This window comes from Hylobates moloch, unplaced genomic scaffold, assembly GCF_009828535.3.
Source record: "Hylobates moloch isolate HMO894 unplaced genomic scaffold, HMol_V3 SCAFFOLD_14, whole genome shotgun sequence".
In the NCBI taxonomy this organism is placed as follows: domain Eukaryota; kingdom Metazoa; phylum Chordata; class Mammalia; order Primates; family Hylobatidae; genus Hylobates; species Hylobates moloch.
In genome coordinates, this window is record NW_026652289.1 from 99,783,278 (window position 1) to 99,802,773 (window position 19,496).

Genomic DNA, 19,496 nt, shown 5'->3' on the forward strand with positions numbered 1-19,496 from the left:
CAACTGTCAGGCAAAGGGGAAGGTAGAAAAGGCACAGTTCTGGGCAGCTTGAGGTTTGGGATATAGGAGATAAAGCACTCAGACTCTAACGCCCAAAACATAAAGGCCTTTTAAGCAAAATGATCCTTATCTGGTATTGAATAGTTCTGTTCTCAAAAGAAATATACTTTCTTGTTTTGGTCATTCGTTAAAAGAAATAGCCCCACTTTTCGTCTTCTCAGTGGTTTAACGGTCCTCACAGCCAGAGGTATGAACTTATCCAAACCATGCAGATGTCACAGTTTCTTTTTTTTTAAAAAAGTCAGAGCTTCAGATAAACATTCTTACTCATCTGCCTATATGACTCCTTTGATCACACACATAACACATACAGCAATGAAAACACAATACTACTAGGAAGTATCATTGGTTATGTAGCTGAGATAAACTATAACAACAAATGAGGTAACAAAGTTGTCTTCAGAGTTTGCCAGGAGGCAAACTGAGGTAGATAGTCAGCAAAGGGGCTTTCCAAAGTCTTCCCTTTGCTCCAGTGATATAGTTTATAATCCAGTCAAACATCTCGACTGTTCTTTCACATTGCTGACAATGAAACATTCAAATTACACAAATTTAAAAATAAAAAACAAAACACATTCAAAAAAAGCTAAAATACCCCATAAAGATCAAGAGTTTCACAAAGGCTTTGGCTCCCTGTTCATTGTCCTTCGAACAGACTTACTGGTGAGAATACCTGAGCATGGCCGTCTAGATTGGAAAATCATTTTTATCAAAGCACAGCATGGCAGACGGTGGCTGCAGAACCGAGGAGGAAGTCTGCTCAGCAACGGGTGACACGGCAGGGTCTTCCCACTTCCTCATTGCGGAATCTCCACCTGAATCACTGCCAGTGAAAGAATCAGAGGTTGGGGGGTGTGGTACTTATAACTGAGGACAGATGTATCTCATCGTTGGACTCATGAGAGAACCGCCCAGAATCCCCAGTCTCATGGCTGCCTTCACTATTTGCTGAATGTTCTGTATCAGCTGCAACACCAAAGGGTCTTGAGAAGCTGGCTGTCTGACCTGGGGAGCCAGGGGAGTCGTCGTCACTGATTAATACAGTGGTGCCTGGCTGGTAAAAGCAGACGGCTGGAGTAAATCTTCTTTGAGGCTAGGCAAAAAAAGATAAGATGGCAATGAGATACCAGACTGATCAAATCCATTAGCGAAAGCTCATCAGGTCCCCACAGACGGGTGGGAGCACATCAGAATTACCTGTGGCAAGCGAAGTGTCAAAAGCTTCTTCAGTGCTTCTGATGCACACTCCTGCTCCTATCCCTTTCCCCCATTGACCCCACTCCCCACTGAAAACCACAGGTCTGATGACTATTCCAACTTCTGTTATCATTCACCTCACTCTCCACAGAGCCATGCCCCAAATTAATAAAATCACAGCCATGAAGAACACAGAAAATTAAAATAAAGCATGAATTCACATTTTCCTCTGTTTAAATCATTTCACATATCACGCATTGCCAAAAATTTTTCTCATTTAGATAGGTTACCTGCTCAACCTGTATCTTCTTTGAGTCTTGGAAAAAAAACCATTTTTTCTTAGAGTTGTTTTTAATTATAGGACCATAGCTATTAATTATCAGGTCAGTTCCTCCCTGAGGAAATAAAAGAGGGGAAATGTAAAATATCCTGGTATCATAGATTTCACTTTATTACAAGTAGTGCATACTTTAACTCTTACTATATGCTTCACATTTCCCTTTTCATTTTTATTTTATTTTAGATTCAGGGAGTACATGTGCATGTTTGTTACATGAGTATATTGTGTGATAGTGGGGACTGGGCTTCTAGTGTACTCATTACCCAAACAGTAAGCATTAGTACACAAAATGCTTAAATGTTAACAAAAATGATCATAGATGTCATCATTTCTTCTTTAAAACAGGCAGTACGGCTGGGCACAGCGGCTCACGCCTGTAACCCCAGCACTTTGAGAGGCCAAGGTGGGTGGATCACGCGGTCAGGAATTCAAGGCCAGCCTGGCCAAGATGGTGCCCCGTCTCTACTAAAAATACAAAAATTAGCCAGGCGTGGTGGCAGGCGCCTGTAATCCCAGCTCCTCAGGAGGCTGAGGCAGAGAATTGCTTGAACCCAGGAGGTAGAGGTTGCAGTGAGCTGAGATCAAGCCACTGCACTCCAGCCTGGGCAACGGAGCAAGGCTCTGTCTCAAAAAACAAAACAAAACAAAATAGGCTGGGCGTGGTGGCTCACGCCTGTAATCCCAGTACTTTGGGAGGCTGAGGCGGGCGGATCATGAGGTCAGGAGATCTAGACCATCCTGGCTAACACAGTGAAATCCCGTCTCTACTAAAAATACAAAAAAAATTAGCTGGGCATGGCGGCATGCGTCCGTAGTTCCAGCTGCTGGGGAGGCTAAGGCAGGAGAATGGCGTGAATCCGGAGCCAAGATCGCGCCACTGCACTCCAGCCTGCGTGACACAGCAAGACTCTGTCTCAAAAAAACAAAACAAAACACACACAAAACAGGCAGTACAACATAGTCAAGGTATTTGTTAGTGGTCAAAACAATATAATAGGTTTATTTTTAAGATTATACATAAAATATATATTCCAAAACACATTAAGATACATACACATGTGCTATATATTCCAAAACTTATTTTCAAATGGTAGAGCAAGCAAAAAATATATAAAGATACAAAATTATGATATTAACAATTATTAATTTGTATATTCAGTACATTATTCTCTCAACCTTTCTGTATGTTTGAAAATTTTAAAAAGCAGATGGGGATAAAAAAACCATAATGAACCCACATATGATCAACAAAATGACATTAGATGGAGTATCAACTCTAGGGCGAACCAAGGGAATTAAGAGAGATACTCTCCAAATGTGTCTCTCTCCTTCACTTCAGGCCTCTACCTCTGCTCCTTTCATTGTAGTTTCTTTTTTTCCTCCATCATCCTCCCCACTCTGCTTCTCTCCTAACCTCTCTCATATCTACTTCCAAACTAGTGATAATACAATCACACTTATATATTAGTACTTTTTTTTTTTTTTTGAGACAGAGCCTCGCTCTCGTTGCCCAGGCTGGAGAATACGGCGTGATCTCGGCTCATTGCAACCTCTGCCACCTGGGTTCAAGCAACTCTCCTGCCTCAGCCTCCCGAGTAGCTGGGATTACAGGCATGCGTCATCGCACCCAGCTAATTTTTTTTTTTTTTTTGAGATGCAGTCTTGCTCTGTCACCCAGGTTGGATTGTAGTGGCGCAATCTCAGTTCACTGCAAGCTCCGCCTCCTGGGTTCACACCATTCTTCTGCCTCAGTCTCCCGAGTAGCTGGGACTACAGGCGCCTGCTACCATGTCCGGCTACTTTTTTTTTTTTTAATTTTTAGTAGAGATGGGGTTTCACCATGTTAGCCAGGATGGTCTTGATCTCCTGACCTCGTGATCTGCCCACCTTGGTCTCCCAAAGTGCTGGGATTACAGGCGCGAGCCACCACGCCCGGCCACACCGGGCTAATTTTTGTATTTTTAGTAAAGCTGGGGTTTCTCCATGTTGGTCAGGCTGGTCTCGAACTCTTGACCTCAGGTGATAACGCCCACCTTGGCCTCCCAAAGTGCTGGAATTACAGGCGTGAACCACCGCGCTTGGCCTATATTAGTATTTTTTAAGCTCGTTTAAAAGTTTTAGGTTCTAATGTTTTAGATTAATTTGAAATAAGTTGAATGGCTTAATTTGTATTGAAAAGTAAAACCTAAATTAGGCTGCAAACAAAAAAAAAGAGAAATAGCAAATATTCATTTATTCATATTTACCTATAATATGTATTGTATACAATGCTGTACTAGATACAAGTAAATTACATTTGTTGAACATAACTCATAAAATTTAGTATCAAAACTGCCTGAAACTTTGTTATACTTCTGTTATTCTAAATTTTAGGAAAGGATAAAGGAAAAATAATTTATAACAGGGTTTGGCAAACTTTTTCTGTAGAGGGCCAGATCGTAACTATTTTAGGTTTTACAGGCCACATATGGCGTGTGTCCTATCATCATCATCTTGGATTTTTTTTTTTGTAAACAACCTTTAAAAATGTAAAAAACAGCTGGGCACGGTGGCTCACACCTGTAATCCCAGCACTTTGGGAGGCCAAGGCGGGCAGATCATCTGAGGTCAGGAGTTCGAGACCAGCCTGACCAACATGGTGAAACCCCGTCTCTACTAAAAATACAAAATTAGTCAGGCATAGTGGCGCATGCCTCTAATCCCAGCTACTCGGGAGGCTGAGGCAAGAGAATCGTTTGAACTAGGAGGTGGAGGTTGCAGTGAGCCGAGATCGTGCCACTGCACTCCAGCCTGGGCAACGAGACTGAAACTCCAACTCAAAAAAAAAAGTAAAAAACAGTCTTAGCTCAGAAGGTAGCCACACAAAAACAGGCCCCAGTCTAGCCTGGGTGGGACTGTTTGCTGACAAGTGATTTATAGCACACTGGTTGTGGGAGCTATTTCAATAACGTACAATATCTAAAGTTGTAATGTGACTAAAAATAATTTTAAAAGTTATTGTTCACAATGCTTACAACAGCACTATTATTATATATACTGGAAAGGACATGAAGTAACTTCTTCCAATGGTGTTTCTCTACAACTTTCTTCAGTCATAAAACGAAGGATCTTGAGGCACCTATTTAGATGCTCCATATTTTAAAAAATGTCATTCATACTTGGGATGTGCTGATAAGCAATTAAGTTCAACAATCAGCCAAACTAAGTCAAATGGATTAACAAAAAGGTGACCACCCAGTAAATACACGTCAGTCCAAATTATAGTAAATATAGACTAATGACCATGGTGTCCTTGGTTAAGACAACTTCACTCCATATAATCTCATCTAACTGAGTTTTTGTTACCTCCTCACTTTTTTCTATAACTCTTTCTCACCTTTTATCTATCCTCACCTTTTTTCCCCTAAATATTTAATGTAAGGAATGATCTGGGTAAAGTTTCAATATTTCATTAATAAGAGTATTGGTATAATACATTCAACATGTAATTTTGGGGAAAGTACATTTTACACACACACACAGGGAGGAGGAATGGAAGAATGGCTTATGCAGCAAATCCCGCAGCTCAGTACCTTTGCATCAATGAAGCTGTTTGGCATGATCATCGGCATTAAAGATTCTTCATTTCCTACAGCTCCTTCCAGGTTCTTTCCTACCTCATTTCCACTAGCTAAGGAGGCACTGGTACGAGGTAACTGCTGAGTTCCATTCTGTGCCGTCTTGGAAGCAGATGATTTCCTAAAACATTGGCAAGAAGAGGAAGTCTTCTAATTTCATAGAAGATGCAGGCAAATGAATCACCTGGCCTATCAACAAAACTTTGTAGGCAATGAAGTTCTTTAATACCCGTTTCTCAAATATTTTAGAATCGAGTGTTAGATTTTAACTTACTGCTGCAAACTTTTATTCTTTCAAGAGGCATCTTTGTTTCTTTTTGCCTCGATGTCTACTTCATCTAAAATTACTCTCTACAATTATTGTTGCTTATTCATAATTTGTGCAGAAATTACAATTTTTAACTTATATTTTCCCCTTAAGGTTTGAGGATTATTATACTAGCATAACAATTCACTTTCCAATTAATGATGGTAAATTTAGAGTAGTACTTCAAGATTTAGGCAGTACTAAATGTGCATAAATATATTATTAAAAAATTCTTAAAGTGAGAAACTTGGACGATAAAACTAAGGCAGTTCAATATACACAAAAATGTTAGAACTATTTCATTAGCATAATGTTTTGAGTAGATGTTTCTATGTAGAAATACAAAACATATTAACTGAAAAATCTATGCTAATGGAGGGAGTCTAATGACGGGGATTACCTAAAACAACGTGTATTTGACGTGGATTTTTTTTTAATTCAAAAAAATAGCCTTAATAAATGAAAACAAAACCCAAAATATAAAAGGTTAAAAACAGACAAGTTCACTGAATGCAAGTTACTGCTAAAAATTTAGCCAAAGTCAATCCATAGGTGAGATTGCCTGACAGAGTTTATAGACACTCAATCCATGTTTATTACATTTGTTTTAACCCTTGTCTAGAGAATCCCACCATATGTCCTGTGGTGTTCTCAGCAACTCAGGCATTTCAGATACTGTTACTGAAACAGAAAATATTCCAGATAGTAAGAAAAAGCAATCTTCTCGTAAACGTGATTCATTGTGTTTTCTTTTCTTTTCTTTTTTTTTTTTAGACAGGCTCTCTCACTCTGCTGCCCAGGCTGGAGTGCAGTGTTACAATCATAGCTCACTGTAACCTCAAACTCCTGAGCTCAAATGATCTTCCTACCTGAACCTCCTAAGTAGCTAGGACTAAAGTCACATGCCCACTATGCTCAGCTAATTTTAACTTTTTTTTTTTTTTTTTTGAGACGGAGTATCGCTCTGTCACCTAGGCTGGAGTGCTGTGACGTGATCTCGGCTCACTGCAAGCACCGCCTCTTAGGTTCATGCCATTCTCCTGCCTCAGCCTCCCGAGTAGCTGGGATTACAGGCGACTGCCACTACGCCTGGCTAATTTTGTATTTTTAGTAGAGACGGGATTTCTCCATGTTGGTCAGGCTGGTCTTGAACTCCCGACCTCAGGTGATCCGCTCACCCCGGCCCGCCAAAGTGCTGGGATTACAGGCATGAACCATCGCACCCGGCCTAACATTTTTTGTAGAGATAAGATCTCACTATGTTGCTTAGGCTGGTCTGAAACTCCTGGCCTCAAGGGATCCTCCCACCTTGACCTCCCAAAGGCCTGGGATTACCAAGGTGTGATTACCACCATGCCTGCACAAGTGTGCCATTATTATTATTTTTAAACCAAAGGATATTCTTTCTGTTTCTCAAAATACTAAGAAAATGAGGATACTAGGCTGGGCGCAGTGGCTCACACCTGTAATTCCAGTACTTTGGGAGGCCAAGGTGGGCAGATCATTTGAGGTCAGGAGTTCAAGACCAGACTGGCCAACATGGTGAAATCTACTAAAAATACAAAAATTAGCCAGGCATGGTGGCAGGTGCTTGTAATGCCAGCTACTTGGGAGGCTGCAACAGGAGAATGGCTTGAACCCAAAAGGTGAAGGTTGCAGTGAGCTGAGACTGTGCTACTGCACTCCAGCCTGGGTGACAGAATGAGACTTTGCCTCAAAAAAAAAAAAAAAAAAAAAAAAAAAATTAGCCAGGCGTGGTGGCAGGCGCCTGTAGTCCCAGCTACTCGGGAGATTGAGGCAGGAGAACGGCATGAACCTAAGAGGCGGTGCTTACAGTGAGCCGAGATTGCGCCACTGCACTCCAGCCTGGGCAACAGTGTGAGACTCCATCTCAAAAAAATAAAAGAAAAGAAAAGAAAAAAAAGAATATTGGCATAATGTTTTCAAACAGGAAGAAAATAATCTCCCTCTAAAATGAGCACATTTCTATAGCTGTAAGAACTCAGGGAACAATACTGCACATTTATTTTAAAGTGAGAAATCCCAGTTACTCTAAAACACACTTGACTTTCATTTGTTTCCTGTGGCTACTGTAATTTAAATGTTTTTTACCTCAACATCTCTAGCAATGGAAACACACCTGGCTTTACTTCGGTATATCAAGATGAGAACACAGATGAGAATGCAAGTCAAGGCTATGCCAACACCTACAGCAATGCCAGTCATTGATCTTTGGTCCAGATGGTAATATCCTGAATAAACTAGAGGAGAAAACACATTTACTCAGAATCAATCAGAAAAATAAATTATTCAATTTATAATTCTCAGGTATTTGCTTTTTCAAAATTTTTATCTCATAGGAAAAGTTTTGACATTGTCAACATCAAAGCAGAGAGGACACACAGTAATCTTTAATCAGTGATTTCAGAGACAGATTTATCTTCCAATATTAAAGATTTTTTTTTTTTTTTTGAGACGGAGTCTCGTTCTGTCACCCAGGCTGGAGTGCAGTGGCACAATCTCGGCTCACTGCAAGCTCCGCCTCCTGGGTTCACGCCATTCTCCTGCCTCAGTCTCCCGAGTAGCTGGGACTACAGGCGCCCACCACCAACGCCTGGCTAAGTTTTTTTTTTTTTTTTTTGTATTTTTAGTAGAGTCGGGGTTTCGCCGTGTTAGCCAGGATGATCTCGATCTCCTGACCTGGTGATCTGCCTGCCTCGGCCTCCCAGAGTGCTGGGATTACAGGTGTGAGCCACCATGCCCGGTCCAATATTAAAGATTTTAAATGAGTTTTAGATATATTATTATAGCAATCATGAACATCAATTCATAATTTATAAAACAGGTACAAAACATAGATGTTCCTTGATAGACCCAAGAACAGATTTTATATCATACCTTAAAGGCAGATCTGCATGTTGAAGATTAGTTTTCCATTTACATACACTAAAGCAGGGCTTCTCAAACTTTCATGTGGCTGTGAGTCACTAGGGATTATGTGGAAATGCCGACTCTGACTAACGAAGTCTGGGGTGGGGCCTGTGATTCTGCGAGTCTACGGAGCTCTCAGGTGATGTCATGCTGCTGGACTCTGGACTACTTTGAGTGGCAACGTATTTGAGAAGCCAGTATGAGCCTTACTTTCCATTTCCCCTGATAATATGGTAGCTACGATGGCTACCTCCTTCCTGTTCTTAAATCTGACTGCCCTGTCCTGCTCTTTTCCTCTCTCGTTCTCTTTCTAACACACACACATCCCTGGCACCGAATGACCATTCTCTGTGAAGCTAAGAGCCCTTAATCCTGCCCTGAGTTCAGCTGGCATTTCCCCTGTTTAGAGCAGCCCCTCTTCTCCACAAGCCTACTCCCCAACAGAGGAGGCAAAGGCAGTATCCAGTCCTGTGCTACAGGGGGCACCGGCTTTCTTGAGAACACATGGACAGCTGTGATGAGTAGTGTAAGGGTAGCTCTTTAAAGGTATTTTTTCCAATTGCTTTTCTGAAGACAGAGAGGGAAAAAAAAAACCAAAACTTTCTCTCCAGAAAGGCTGTTTCTCTGTGGTGAAAACTCTTAATGAAAACCATGCTCTCTTCTTAACTTGAACACCACAAGCACCACTGCTGTTTATTTCTGTGAAACCTCCAGGAAGTCCACTCCCACCAGTTCACGGCTGATGTGGCTCCTCTGTCTTGGTGGATGCACAGCTGGGAGAAGAAGTAACTGGAAACAGTGATTTCAAAACTGCAGTTGATTCTGAGATAATTTTGCCTCCTTCTAGGAAAGCGATGCAGCTCCATAACATCAGAATCTCATCAGCAACAACTTAAGGAACCGAGAGCCAGTTTAGGGATATGGCAATTGTAGGAGCAGAAATAAAGTGTAAGGGAGAATACTTTTTTCTTAAGAAAAATCAGACTATGGCAGTATACAGACCTTTGGCATCAGCAGAATCTAAACGCTTGGGCCTCTGATTTGATTCAGAGGTTTCCTTTGGAAGTACTGCCAACTCCACAGAATTTGAAAAGGGTCCTTCTCCCACCTCATTGGATGCAGATATCTTGACAATGTACACATTTCCTGCTACCAAGTTTTCTAGCAAAGCCATGGTTATTGCCCCTATAAATACATCAATTACAAATTAAGTGAACATTTATCTTTCATTCTTTCACTCATATTATACAAACATGGTCCTTTATTTTTAAAAATATTTTTCTGATTATAAAGATGACACATATTATAGAACATTTAGAAAATAAAAAATATAAATAAAATTACAATCTTTCATTGTTAACATTTTAGTGTATTTTGTGTGTGTGCATACATGAATATTTGTGAATATATATTTACTGCATGAATTTTTACATATTAGAGTTTTCACTTAACATTGTAGTATGTACATGTCCCCAATATAATCCTTTTCTGTAATTCTATTTTAGGAGTTCTTAAAAATAGTACACATTTTTGTTTGGCTTTGTATATATATGTGTGTATGTGTGTGTGTGTGTGTGTGTGTGTGTGTGTAATGTTTTACCCTTTAGATACATATGAATACAAACAGAATTTAGGACATTTTATCATGGAACATTTGAAACATGCACACAAAAATAATGGTATAATGAACCCAGACTCAATAACTATACTCTTATTTTTTAGAGACAGGGTCTTGCTACATGGCCCAGACTGGACTGGAACTCCTGGGCTCCTCAGTAGTTGGGACTATGGGCACACTCCACTGTGCCAAGCTTTCAATGATTAGAACTGGATTTTCAAAAATCCAATGTAAGAATCTTTTTTTAATTGGGAGTGTTTTTGGTAATAGCTATGACAGGTAATCCTGTTCTTCCTTCCTAAATTAGAACAACATGATTATTTTTGAAAGCATGAATATATTTTCACTGGCCTAATTTTTTTTTTTTTTTTTTTTGACATGGAGTCTTGCTCTGTCACCCAGGCTGGACTGCAGTGTCACGAGCATGGCTCACTATAACCTCCACTTCCTGGGTTCAAGCAGTTGTCCTGCCTCGCCTTCCTGAGTAGCTGGGACTACAGGGCACCCACCACCACACCAGGTTAATTTATTTTTTTCTTTTTGAGACGGAATCTCGCTCTGTCACCCAGGCTGGAGTGCAGTGGCACAATCTTGGCTCATTGCCAGCTCCACCGCCCAGGTTCATGCCATTCTCCCACCTCAGCCTCCTGAGTAGCTGGGACTACAGGCGCCCGCCACCACGCCTGGCTAATTTTTTATATTTTTAGTAGAGACGGGATTTCACTGTGTTAGCCAGGATGGTCTCGATCTCCTGACCTCGTGATCTGCCCACCTTGGCCTCCCAAAGTGATGGGATTATAGGCGTGAGCCACTGCACCCGGCCAATTTTTTTGTATTTTTAATAGAGATAGGATTTCACCATGTTGGCCAGGCTGGTTTCGAACTCCTGACATCAAGTAATCCGCCCACCTCGGCCTCCCAAAGTGCGAGGATTACAGGTGTGAGTCACCGCACCCAGTCTGGCCTAATTATTATCACAGATTTAAGATAAACAGGGAAGAAAATGCACAGTTACGCAGGAACCTCAGAGTAAGTACTGAAGACAGGTCTCAGATTAAACTATCAAAATCACCACCAGCAATCTGTGTAAGATCTACTTCTCTTCATAAGCAATTATCATTTGAATTTATATATGATATTTGATATCTAAAGGTATTTTCTCTGTTGCATGACTGCTAAGAAAGATTCCTATTTGGACACTGCCATTTCTTGAGGTATCTTTCTGCCCTTGTTCTGCCACTGCACCAAAGTATTTCTCTTACAAAAAAATTCCTACCCCAGGAATTAATTCTAGTGCTAAAAGCGTAATAGAAATTCAACCAGAAAGTTGTTTCAGCGCTATGTTTGTGGGTGGATACGCACAGGGAAATCTAGCTTTCCTGTGCTGATTTCATCTCATTTCTTCCTGACTCAGGGCAACCTTACAACAGCTTCAAAGAGTTTACAATAGTTTGTGACAGTTGCCCCCTGGCCAAAGGTACCTACTCCAGTGCACTTGCTGGAGTATATTTCATTAGGCAAATGAAACATGGGGTGATCTTAAAGCTGAGGTCATGAGACGGAGGCCACCTCTGCAGGTCACATGGTGTGAGGCAGCCAAACCTCCAGCAGCGATGCCAGGAGCCAGAACACAACTTGTTTTCATGTTCTCTGGTTTCAGCTTGGCCTGAAGAGAATGTGAGCTACTTGAGTACACAACTGTTCAATAAACAAAGTGACCCCTATTTAGAATCAGGAAGAGTCTTTCCACTGTTGCTATGTTTTTAGGCAGATGAATTAAAAAAACAAAGATGTATTGTGACATGTTACACTTAGCTGAAAGGGAAGAACATTTCCATGTCTTCACAAACAGAGATACAAATAAATTGAGCTTCCGTTTTATGGTAAAATGCATTTAATTTAAAACGGTACTTGGCAAAGACTAATCACTACCAGAAACTAAGTCTTTTCAGTTAATTTAAGTTTTATACACAGGCCAGCAGTACATGTGGGCACGCACTCCCCTTTTCCCGCAAAAAGTATCTTCATTTAGAAAAAAGGGAAACTGTAACATTCTGGTTCCCCTATGAGGACACTCAAAGCATCTCACAAATACTAAAGTGAGCTGAGTGATCTGTCTCTATTCTCTCAACAGACTTCTCAATCTTAATTAGTGTGATTATTTCCATCTCCTGCCTTTTGTATGTGTCTGAATCTTCAGTCAGACTAGGAATCTTACAAGCAAGACAGTGTAACAGGCTAATTCACATCAGTGCTGGTCAAATCTTGTCACGTAACCAAGCGCGCAATTTCTGACTTGGGGCATGTTACTGAACTGTACTTTCCTCATGGAGACAATAGTTCCCACCTTATATACTTATTATGAGGATTAAATAAACTATCATTGGCAAGTATCTGACACAAGTGTAAATAAAAGTAAGTTTTCTTCCTTTACCTCCGACTCCTATTCTTCCTCTTTTGGAAGACAGAAAACTGTTTTTCATATTTGGACCACAGTGTCCATTTAAATTATAAAAGCAAAAGATTTTGGGGTTGGAGAAGTGCCCCAGCATACAATCTCAGATTTATCTCTCTTCTGTCCACATGCTTATGTGATTTTTTTCCAGATCCACAGCCTTAAATATCACCTACACACTGATAACTAGCTATATCTCTCCAAAACTCCCATAAACTTAATCAGCCTCTGCTTAATCAGCCTCTCTGCATGGACACCTAAGACATATCTCAAATTTCACACTTTCAAAACCAAACCCTTGATTTCTCCCACTGATTTGCTTCTGTTTTGTCTTATGCCCCGCATCAATCTACAAGCATATCTGACTGGTTTTTCTTTCTAATTATGTTCCAACAGCTTATTACTTTCACCATTACTCCTCCTGTCCAAGCCCTCATCAACTCTCACAGGGACACCTGCCTGTGAAATGGTCTCCTAGCTTCCACCCCTACCTCCTTACAATCCACTTCTCAGGTGGCTGCCACAGCAATCCTTTCAAAACGTAAACCTAATCAAAGGTCTCCAATACCTTCCTCTCTCTTAGAATAAAATCTATGGCTCATGAAGTCTGGTCTACATCTGCCCTTCGTTACCTCCCTACTTCATTTCTTAATGCCTGCTCTTCCCCTCACTCCAATCTCCCTGGCCTTCCTGCTGTTCCTCTAACATGCCAATGCACACTTCTGCCTCAGGGCCTTTGCACCTCCCCCAGATATCCACAGGGTTATGTTTGAAGGTCGTCTCTTCCGCAGGAACTCTTTCACTATCTCCATCACTTTGTCTCTTTTCCCTGTTGTAACTGTCTTTACAGCATTTATGACACTACTTGAAAATGCATACATTGGTTGGTTTGTGATCTGTGATACAAGCCCCTGTGGAGGTCGGGACTTTGTTTTTTCACTGTGGTACTGCCAGTGGCTAGAGCCTGGCACATACTCATCACTCAGTAAGAATTAGTTTAATAAAAGAAAATGTTCCTACTACTGGTGGTCCAATTCATTTCGCAAATGTTGAGTTAAATGGATTCCTTTATCACAAGAGAGGTGTATGGTGCTCCTCAAACTTATTTAATCATGACAAACATTTCTTGAAAGAGGGGCATCTTTATTATATCAGGAAACTCACAAAGGATAGAATTCATGACTTGCTGAGATAGAACATAATTTCCTCCAGTGCTTTTTCGATTTAAAAAGAATTGAGTAGTTTGTGCTGATTTACTGCATACAAGGAGGGTAAACGCCTGTAATCTTTTTTTTTTTTTTTTTTTTAAGACTGAGTGCAGTGGCGCAAACTCGGCTGACTGCAACCTCTGCCTCCTGAGTTCAAGTGATTCTCCTGCCTCAGCCTCCCGAGTAGCTGGGACTACAGGTGCATGCCACTATGCCCTATAATTCTTGATCTACTTTAAATTACATACAAGTATAATTTCATATAATGTTTCTGCTCAACCATTGTACTACCACGTACCATTTTAGCCACAAGTATTATATGCTCACTAGAAACATTTTTAAATGTTTTGATTCACAAAAAAATACCTTGTTCCATTTGTATTAAAATATGTGAATTAAATATATACATAAATGTTTAAACCTAATGAGAAACTGACACTCTCCCTATTCTTTTTTCCTTCATCTTTTTCTATACCATAGCTTTTCGAAAAGCTGTCAGAATTATACATAAAAGACATTTTTTCTTTAAATGCCATGTAATATTCTTTGCTTTTTGTTTAAATGTGAGTCAAACTGTTTTTCTCTCTCAGAAAAGTAAACTCAATTGCTTTTTACTGATTTATTTGTTCTCTACGAATCATTGGCCTTAGCTATGAAAAAAGTTCTCCACATTTAACAAATGACAAAAGCTTTTCACAAATGTTTCTTAAAACCACAACAACTAAGAGAATATTTTTCCTGTGCACTATTATATAGCTAGAAAGGCTTACACAGATGTAAAAATCTGTAACTGTAATCCCTTTCACTACTGAACCAACAATAAGACAAAATACTATTTTCTGAGCTGTGTTCCAAAATTACAAATGAATACATTTAAAAGGAGCCACAACAAAATATATATTGCTTTTTTTTTTTTTTTTTTGAGACAGAGTTTCACTCTTGTTGCTCAGTGCGATGGCATGATCTCGGCTCACTGCAAACTCCATCTCCTGGGTTCAAGTGATTCTCCTGCCTCAGCCTACCTAGTAGTTGGGATTACAGGCGCCTGCCACCACGCCTGGCTAATTTTTTATATTTTTAGTAAAGACGACGTTTCGCTATGTTGGCCAGGCTGGTCTCGAACTCCTGACCTCAGGTGATCCACCCACTTCAGCCTCCCAAAGTGCTGGGATTACAGGCGTGAGCCACCGTGCCCGGCTCTATACTGCTTCCTTTTAGGCAGGTGCCAATGCAGAACTAAAAGAAGTATGTGTTCATGCTATCAAAATTCTTTATTAATACTTATAACACCTCATTAAATCAGGTTAGTTATTCGGTTAAGTGCTGTGTCAATAAATCATTTTGGACTTGAATGACTGAAACTAAATTATATATTTTAAGAAAACTGTGAGGCCAGGCATGGTGGATCTTGCCTGTAATCCTAGCACTTTGGGAAGCTGAAGTGGGCGGATTACTTGAGGTCAGGAGTTCGAGACCAGCCTGGGCAACACAGTGAAACAACCGTCTCTACTAAAATACAAAAAATTAGCCAGGAGTGATGGTGTGTGCCTGTAGTCCCAGCTACTCGGGAAGCTGAGGCAGGAGGAGAATGATGTGAACTCAGGGGGCAGAGGTTACAGTGAGCCAAGATCTACTGTACTCCAGCCTGGGCAACAGAGGGAGACTCCGTCTCCAAAAAAAAAGAATACTGTGTACTGTGGTACACTGTAATACCGACACCTTTGTAGCCCTCCCGACACTGGTTCCAGACTTGGCCATGTAGCTTACTCTGCCCAATCAGACATTAGTGAATGTGAAGCAAGCAGAGGCTTGTGAACGCTTTGTATGTGGGGCTTCCTCTCTTCTCTTCCTGACTGGGGAGCCCTCTCTTGCCGCTTTTTTGTGGGGTTTTTTTTTTGAGACGGAGTCTCACTCTGTCACCCAGGCTGAAGTGCTATGACACAATCTCGACTTACTGCAACCTCTGCCTCCCGGGTTCAAGCGATTCTCCTGTCTCAGCCTCCCGAGTAGCTGGGCCTACAGGCATGTGCCACCATGCCTGCCTAATTTTTGTATTTTTAGTAGAGACAGGGTTTCACCATATTGGTCAGGCTGGTCTTGAACTCCTGACCTCGTGTTCTGTCTGCCTCGGCCTCCCAAAGGGCTGGGATTGCAGGCGAGAGCCCCTGCGCCCAGCCTCTGTCTTGCAATTTTTAGGCTACCCAGAGCCTATCAAAACTGTAATATGGCTGCAGCCTCGTGAGAGACCAACAGCACTGCCAAGCTGATTTCAGTCCAAATTGTTGACTCAAAGAATTCTGAGAAAACAAAATGGTTATTTTAAGTTGTAAATTAGTTTGTTAGGCAGCAATAGATAACCGATATAAACATAAAATCATATTGCTGCCAAATACTTAGTACTTTCAAGTCTCTTCAGTGACCAGGAAATCATTACTTAGTGGGGCTTCTGCTTAATGAAAAATACGAACATGCAATGATCAAAACTCTGGTAAAGTCATCATCTGCTTATTTTAAAACTCATAGAGTTTTATATTACATGCACACAAATATCTTTTAAATTTATCTTCTTAATTGGGTAAATATTCCTCTTGAAAGGTACAATGTATGTGGGAGTGCTTAGTACTGCAGAGTGTTTAGAATATAGTGTATAGGTGGCCACTACATTTCCTGCTTGAAATTCTTCTTCAGCTTTTTATTGGTTGGCAAACAACTCTCTTCTCAGAATGTATGTCTAAATTGAGGAAGTGCCAAAATAATGAAGTTTTACTATTTATGTGATGGCCCATCTAAAATCTGGCAAATGGGACTTGTCCAACTTACAGATTCAAGATTTAGGCTGGGTGTGGTGGTGTGCGTGCCTGTAATCCCAGCTACTCAGGAAGCTGAGATTCTGTCTAAAAAAAAAAAAAAAAAAAATGCAAGATTTAGAAAAGGGTATGATAAAAGTATGCAGTAAGAAACCTAAAAACTTTGTAATTCAGTTTTTCTCAACTAAAAAAAAATTACTCTTTAAAAAATTAAATTCAGTGTTCTTAAGCCCTAATCAGCTTTTCCCTGTATTTAAGAGGACTCTAATATTCATACGGGTCAATTTTTTTTTCGTATGTGGACCATTTTAGTTCCTTTAGCACTACTAAGGTCTTCTCCCTTAAATCATATCTCCTTCCAGTGTTTCCTTCTCCTGTACAAGACACACCATCAGAAACCTAAGACTCATCCATAACAAATCTCCCTTCCTTAATCTTCTCTCCCTCCTCTCATCCAAGCTATCAAGTTCTATCAGTTTTAACTCCTAGAGATCAGCCAACCATCCTATCCTTTCCATCTTAATCCTCACCATCCTAGTCCAGGACTATCACCTCTTTCCTGGATGGCTACAGGAACTTCCTAACTAGTCCCTTTGCATTACTCTAATCTCCAGTTGGCCTCAACCAAACCTCTTTTTTTTTTTTTCCTTTTTTTTTTTTTCCCTGAGACAGTTTTGTTCTTCTTGCCTAGGCTGGAGTGCAATGCTGCGATCTCGGCTCAATGCAACTCCCCCTCCTGGGTTCAAGCCAATTTCCTGCCTCAGCCTCCCAAGTAGCTTGGATTACAGGCGCCCGCCATCACACCCAGCTAATTTTTGTATTTTTAGTAGAGATGGGGTTTCACCATGTTGGTCAGGCTGGTCTCGAACTCCGGACTTCAGGTAATCAATCCACCTCGGCCTCACAAAATGCTGAGATTACAGGCGTGAGCCACTGCGCCCGGCCATATCTCTGCTATTAACGAAAGTAGCAGTAACTTTTTTGAAATACAAACTATTCTTAAAATTGGTGGATGATTTCCCAATGCCCTTTGAACAAAGCCAAAATCTTTTATTACTTCATACATAAAAATGTAAATTCAAAATAAACTCTAGATTCCCATTTCCTTTTGTTTAATATTAATAATCGTACTTTTCATCCTTCATGGCAATTTATGATATTTACCTTCACGGTGTAAGACCTGCCACTCTCCTGCAATCCAGGCCTTCCTGGATGCATATAAGATAGTATAGCGGGTCACAACTGTTTCTGGGCCATCAGGGGGTTTCCAAGAAACCAGGGCGGTGTCATCCTCTATCAATGTCACTTTTACTCCAACTGGTGGGCCTGCTGGTGCTGTGCACACACAACAAAATATTGTATTAGTAGAGTAAAATGGCTCATAAATACTCAAATACCTGGCTTATAGGCTCAGAAAAAAAGCTCAAAAAATTAGAAACCTCCATAAAAATTCACAGCTTTCAAAGATCATTAGTGATAACAGTAAAGTACTATTTTTCTTCTTGTATTTTCATAATATTTAAACATTAAAAAACATAAGATAGTAGTAGATTCCTAGATGGAGAATCTAAGTTAAAGGGATAGCATTTTTAAGGTTCCTGAAACGTTTTGCTAAATTGCTAACTAGAAATGTTTACTTCCACCAACAGCACCAGTCCATTAGATACTGGGTTTCACCCCATTAGTACTGATAGTTCTTACTAACATGTATAGAACATCAGCTTAACCTGATCTAGGAGGCCAGTGAAGAAAATGCTCCTGACATTAAAACATGTAGTTATTCCTGGAAAAATTGTGAATCAGTGAATTTACAGGGCAGACTTACATCTAATAATGTATCTGTGAAAAACAGCAAAATCTTGGAATTTAAGTTGACTCCAGGTTTAATATAAGCTAAAAGTGTGAAGAGCTGGTTTTTAACACAACTCATATGGAATATTGCCAAAACCATACCAACAAAGTCCTATGTTCACTGTCATAAATATCCCTTACTTTCTCTCTGTATAATTAAAATAGAGCAGAAATGATGCTTATATAACAGATTATCTAGTCCTTTGTCCTCATTCTAGAGATAAGAAAACGCTAGTCTAGAGACATAAAATATCTTAGCTAGCGCCATAGGTAAGCCACAGAATTGGTGCTCAATCCGATATATACGTTGCACTGTGCACAATATCAAGCTGCTATTCGTGCAGAAATAACTTCATTATAATGTGGGCTCCTAAGATCATTAACAAACATATTATTCACTTACTGCCATTTAAAATTTTTTGGCTGCAGATTTGAACAGCACACCTGATTTTTTTTTAAGGTGTCTAAAAGGACACTAAATTTAAGCCTACTTGTACAATACACACACTGAGAAGAAAAAATTTAAATATAATAAGGAAAAAGAAATTTCAAAAGCCAAAAAATGAAACAAAACAAATATATACATCAAGTGGTAGGTGGCAACTAGGGTAGTATCCTACACAGAGTGACATACATACTTTTTAAACATTTCCTTAATTTTTTTTTTAAAGATAAAATCTATAGGGAGCTCTTTTCTTTACCTTCTGGAAGAGTAGAATGGTAGACTACAGGGCTCCAAGGACTGGAAAGCTGATCCACATGTAATCGAACAGCAAATTCATACTTGGTGTTTGGTTCTAGACCTTGAACCAACATTTGAGTTTCTGATCTACAATAATGAGTGATGAAGTTGTTAATGCTGGTAGTATATTATTGTTTCTAAAAGAATGTCAGCATTTCCAAATAGGTAAGGGCATAATGTTATTTTTCATTACCTCCTTATTTTATATGAAAAAATGTTTAGACTAAATAACAATTTAATTGGACTTTTAAAATACTACATTTGGTATTGTCCTATAGAAATAAGCCTACTAGTTGCCTCTCTTTGACAGCAAACTCGAAACGTCCCAATACAAAGGGATTTCCTCTGAAATACTGGAAGTCA

General features: G+C 40.0%; 1 protein-coding gene across 1 annotated transcript in view; it reads right to left on the reverse strand.

The window, feature by feature from the left end:
* Window positions 1–207: 207 nt before the first annotated feature.
* The window catches only part of PRTG (protogenin), a 122,306-nt gene continuing 103,017 nt past the window's right edge, over window positions 208–19,496 (reverse strand). The window contains exons 14-20 of the mRNA XM_032175344.2: window positions 19,093–19,220; window positions 17,705–17,875; window positions 9,455–9,637; window positions 7,662–7,782; window positions 5,170–5,335; window positions 1,548–1,652; window positions 208–1,153 (exon numbers count right to left, since the gene is read on the reverse strand). Coding sequence (XP_032031235.1) covers window positions 899–1,153; window positions 1,548–1,652; window positions 5,170–5,335; window positions 7,662–7,782; window positions 9,455–9,637; window positions 17,705–17,875; window positions 19,093–19,220 — 1,129 coding nt within the window. The 3' untranslated portion in view covers window positions 208–898. The remainder of the gene's footprint in view (window positions 1,154–1,547; window positions 1,653–5,169; window positions 5,336–7,661; window positions 7,783–9,454; window positions 9,638–17,704; window positions 17,876–19,092; window positions 19,221–19,496) is intronic.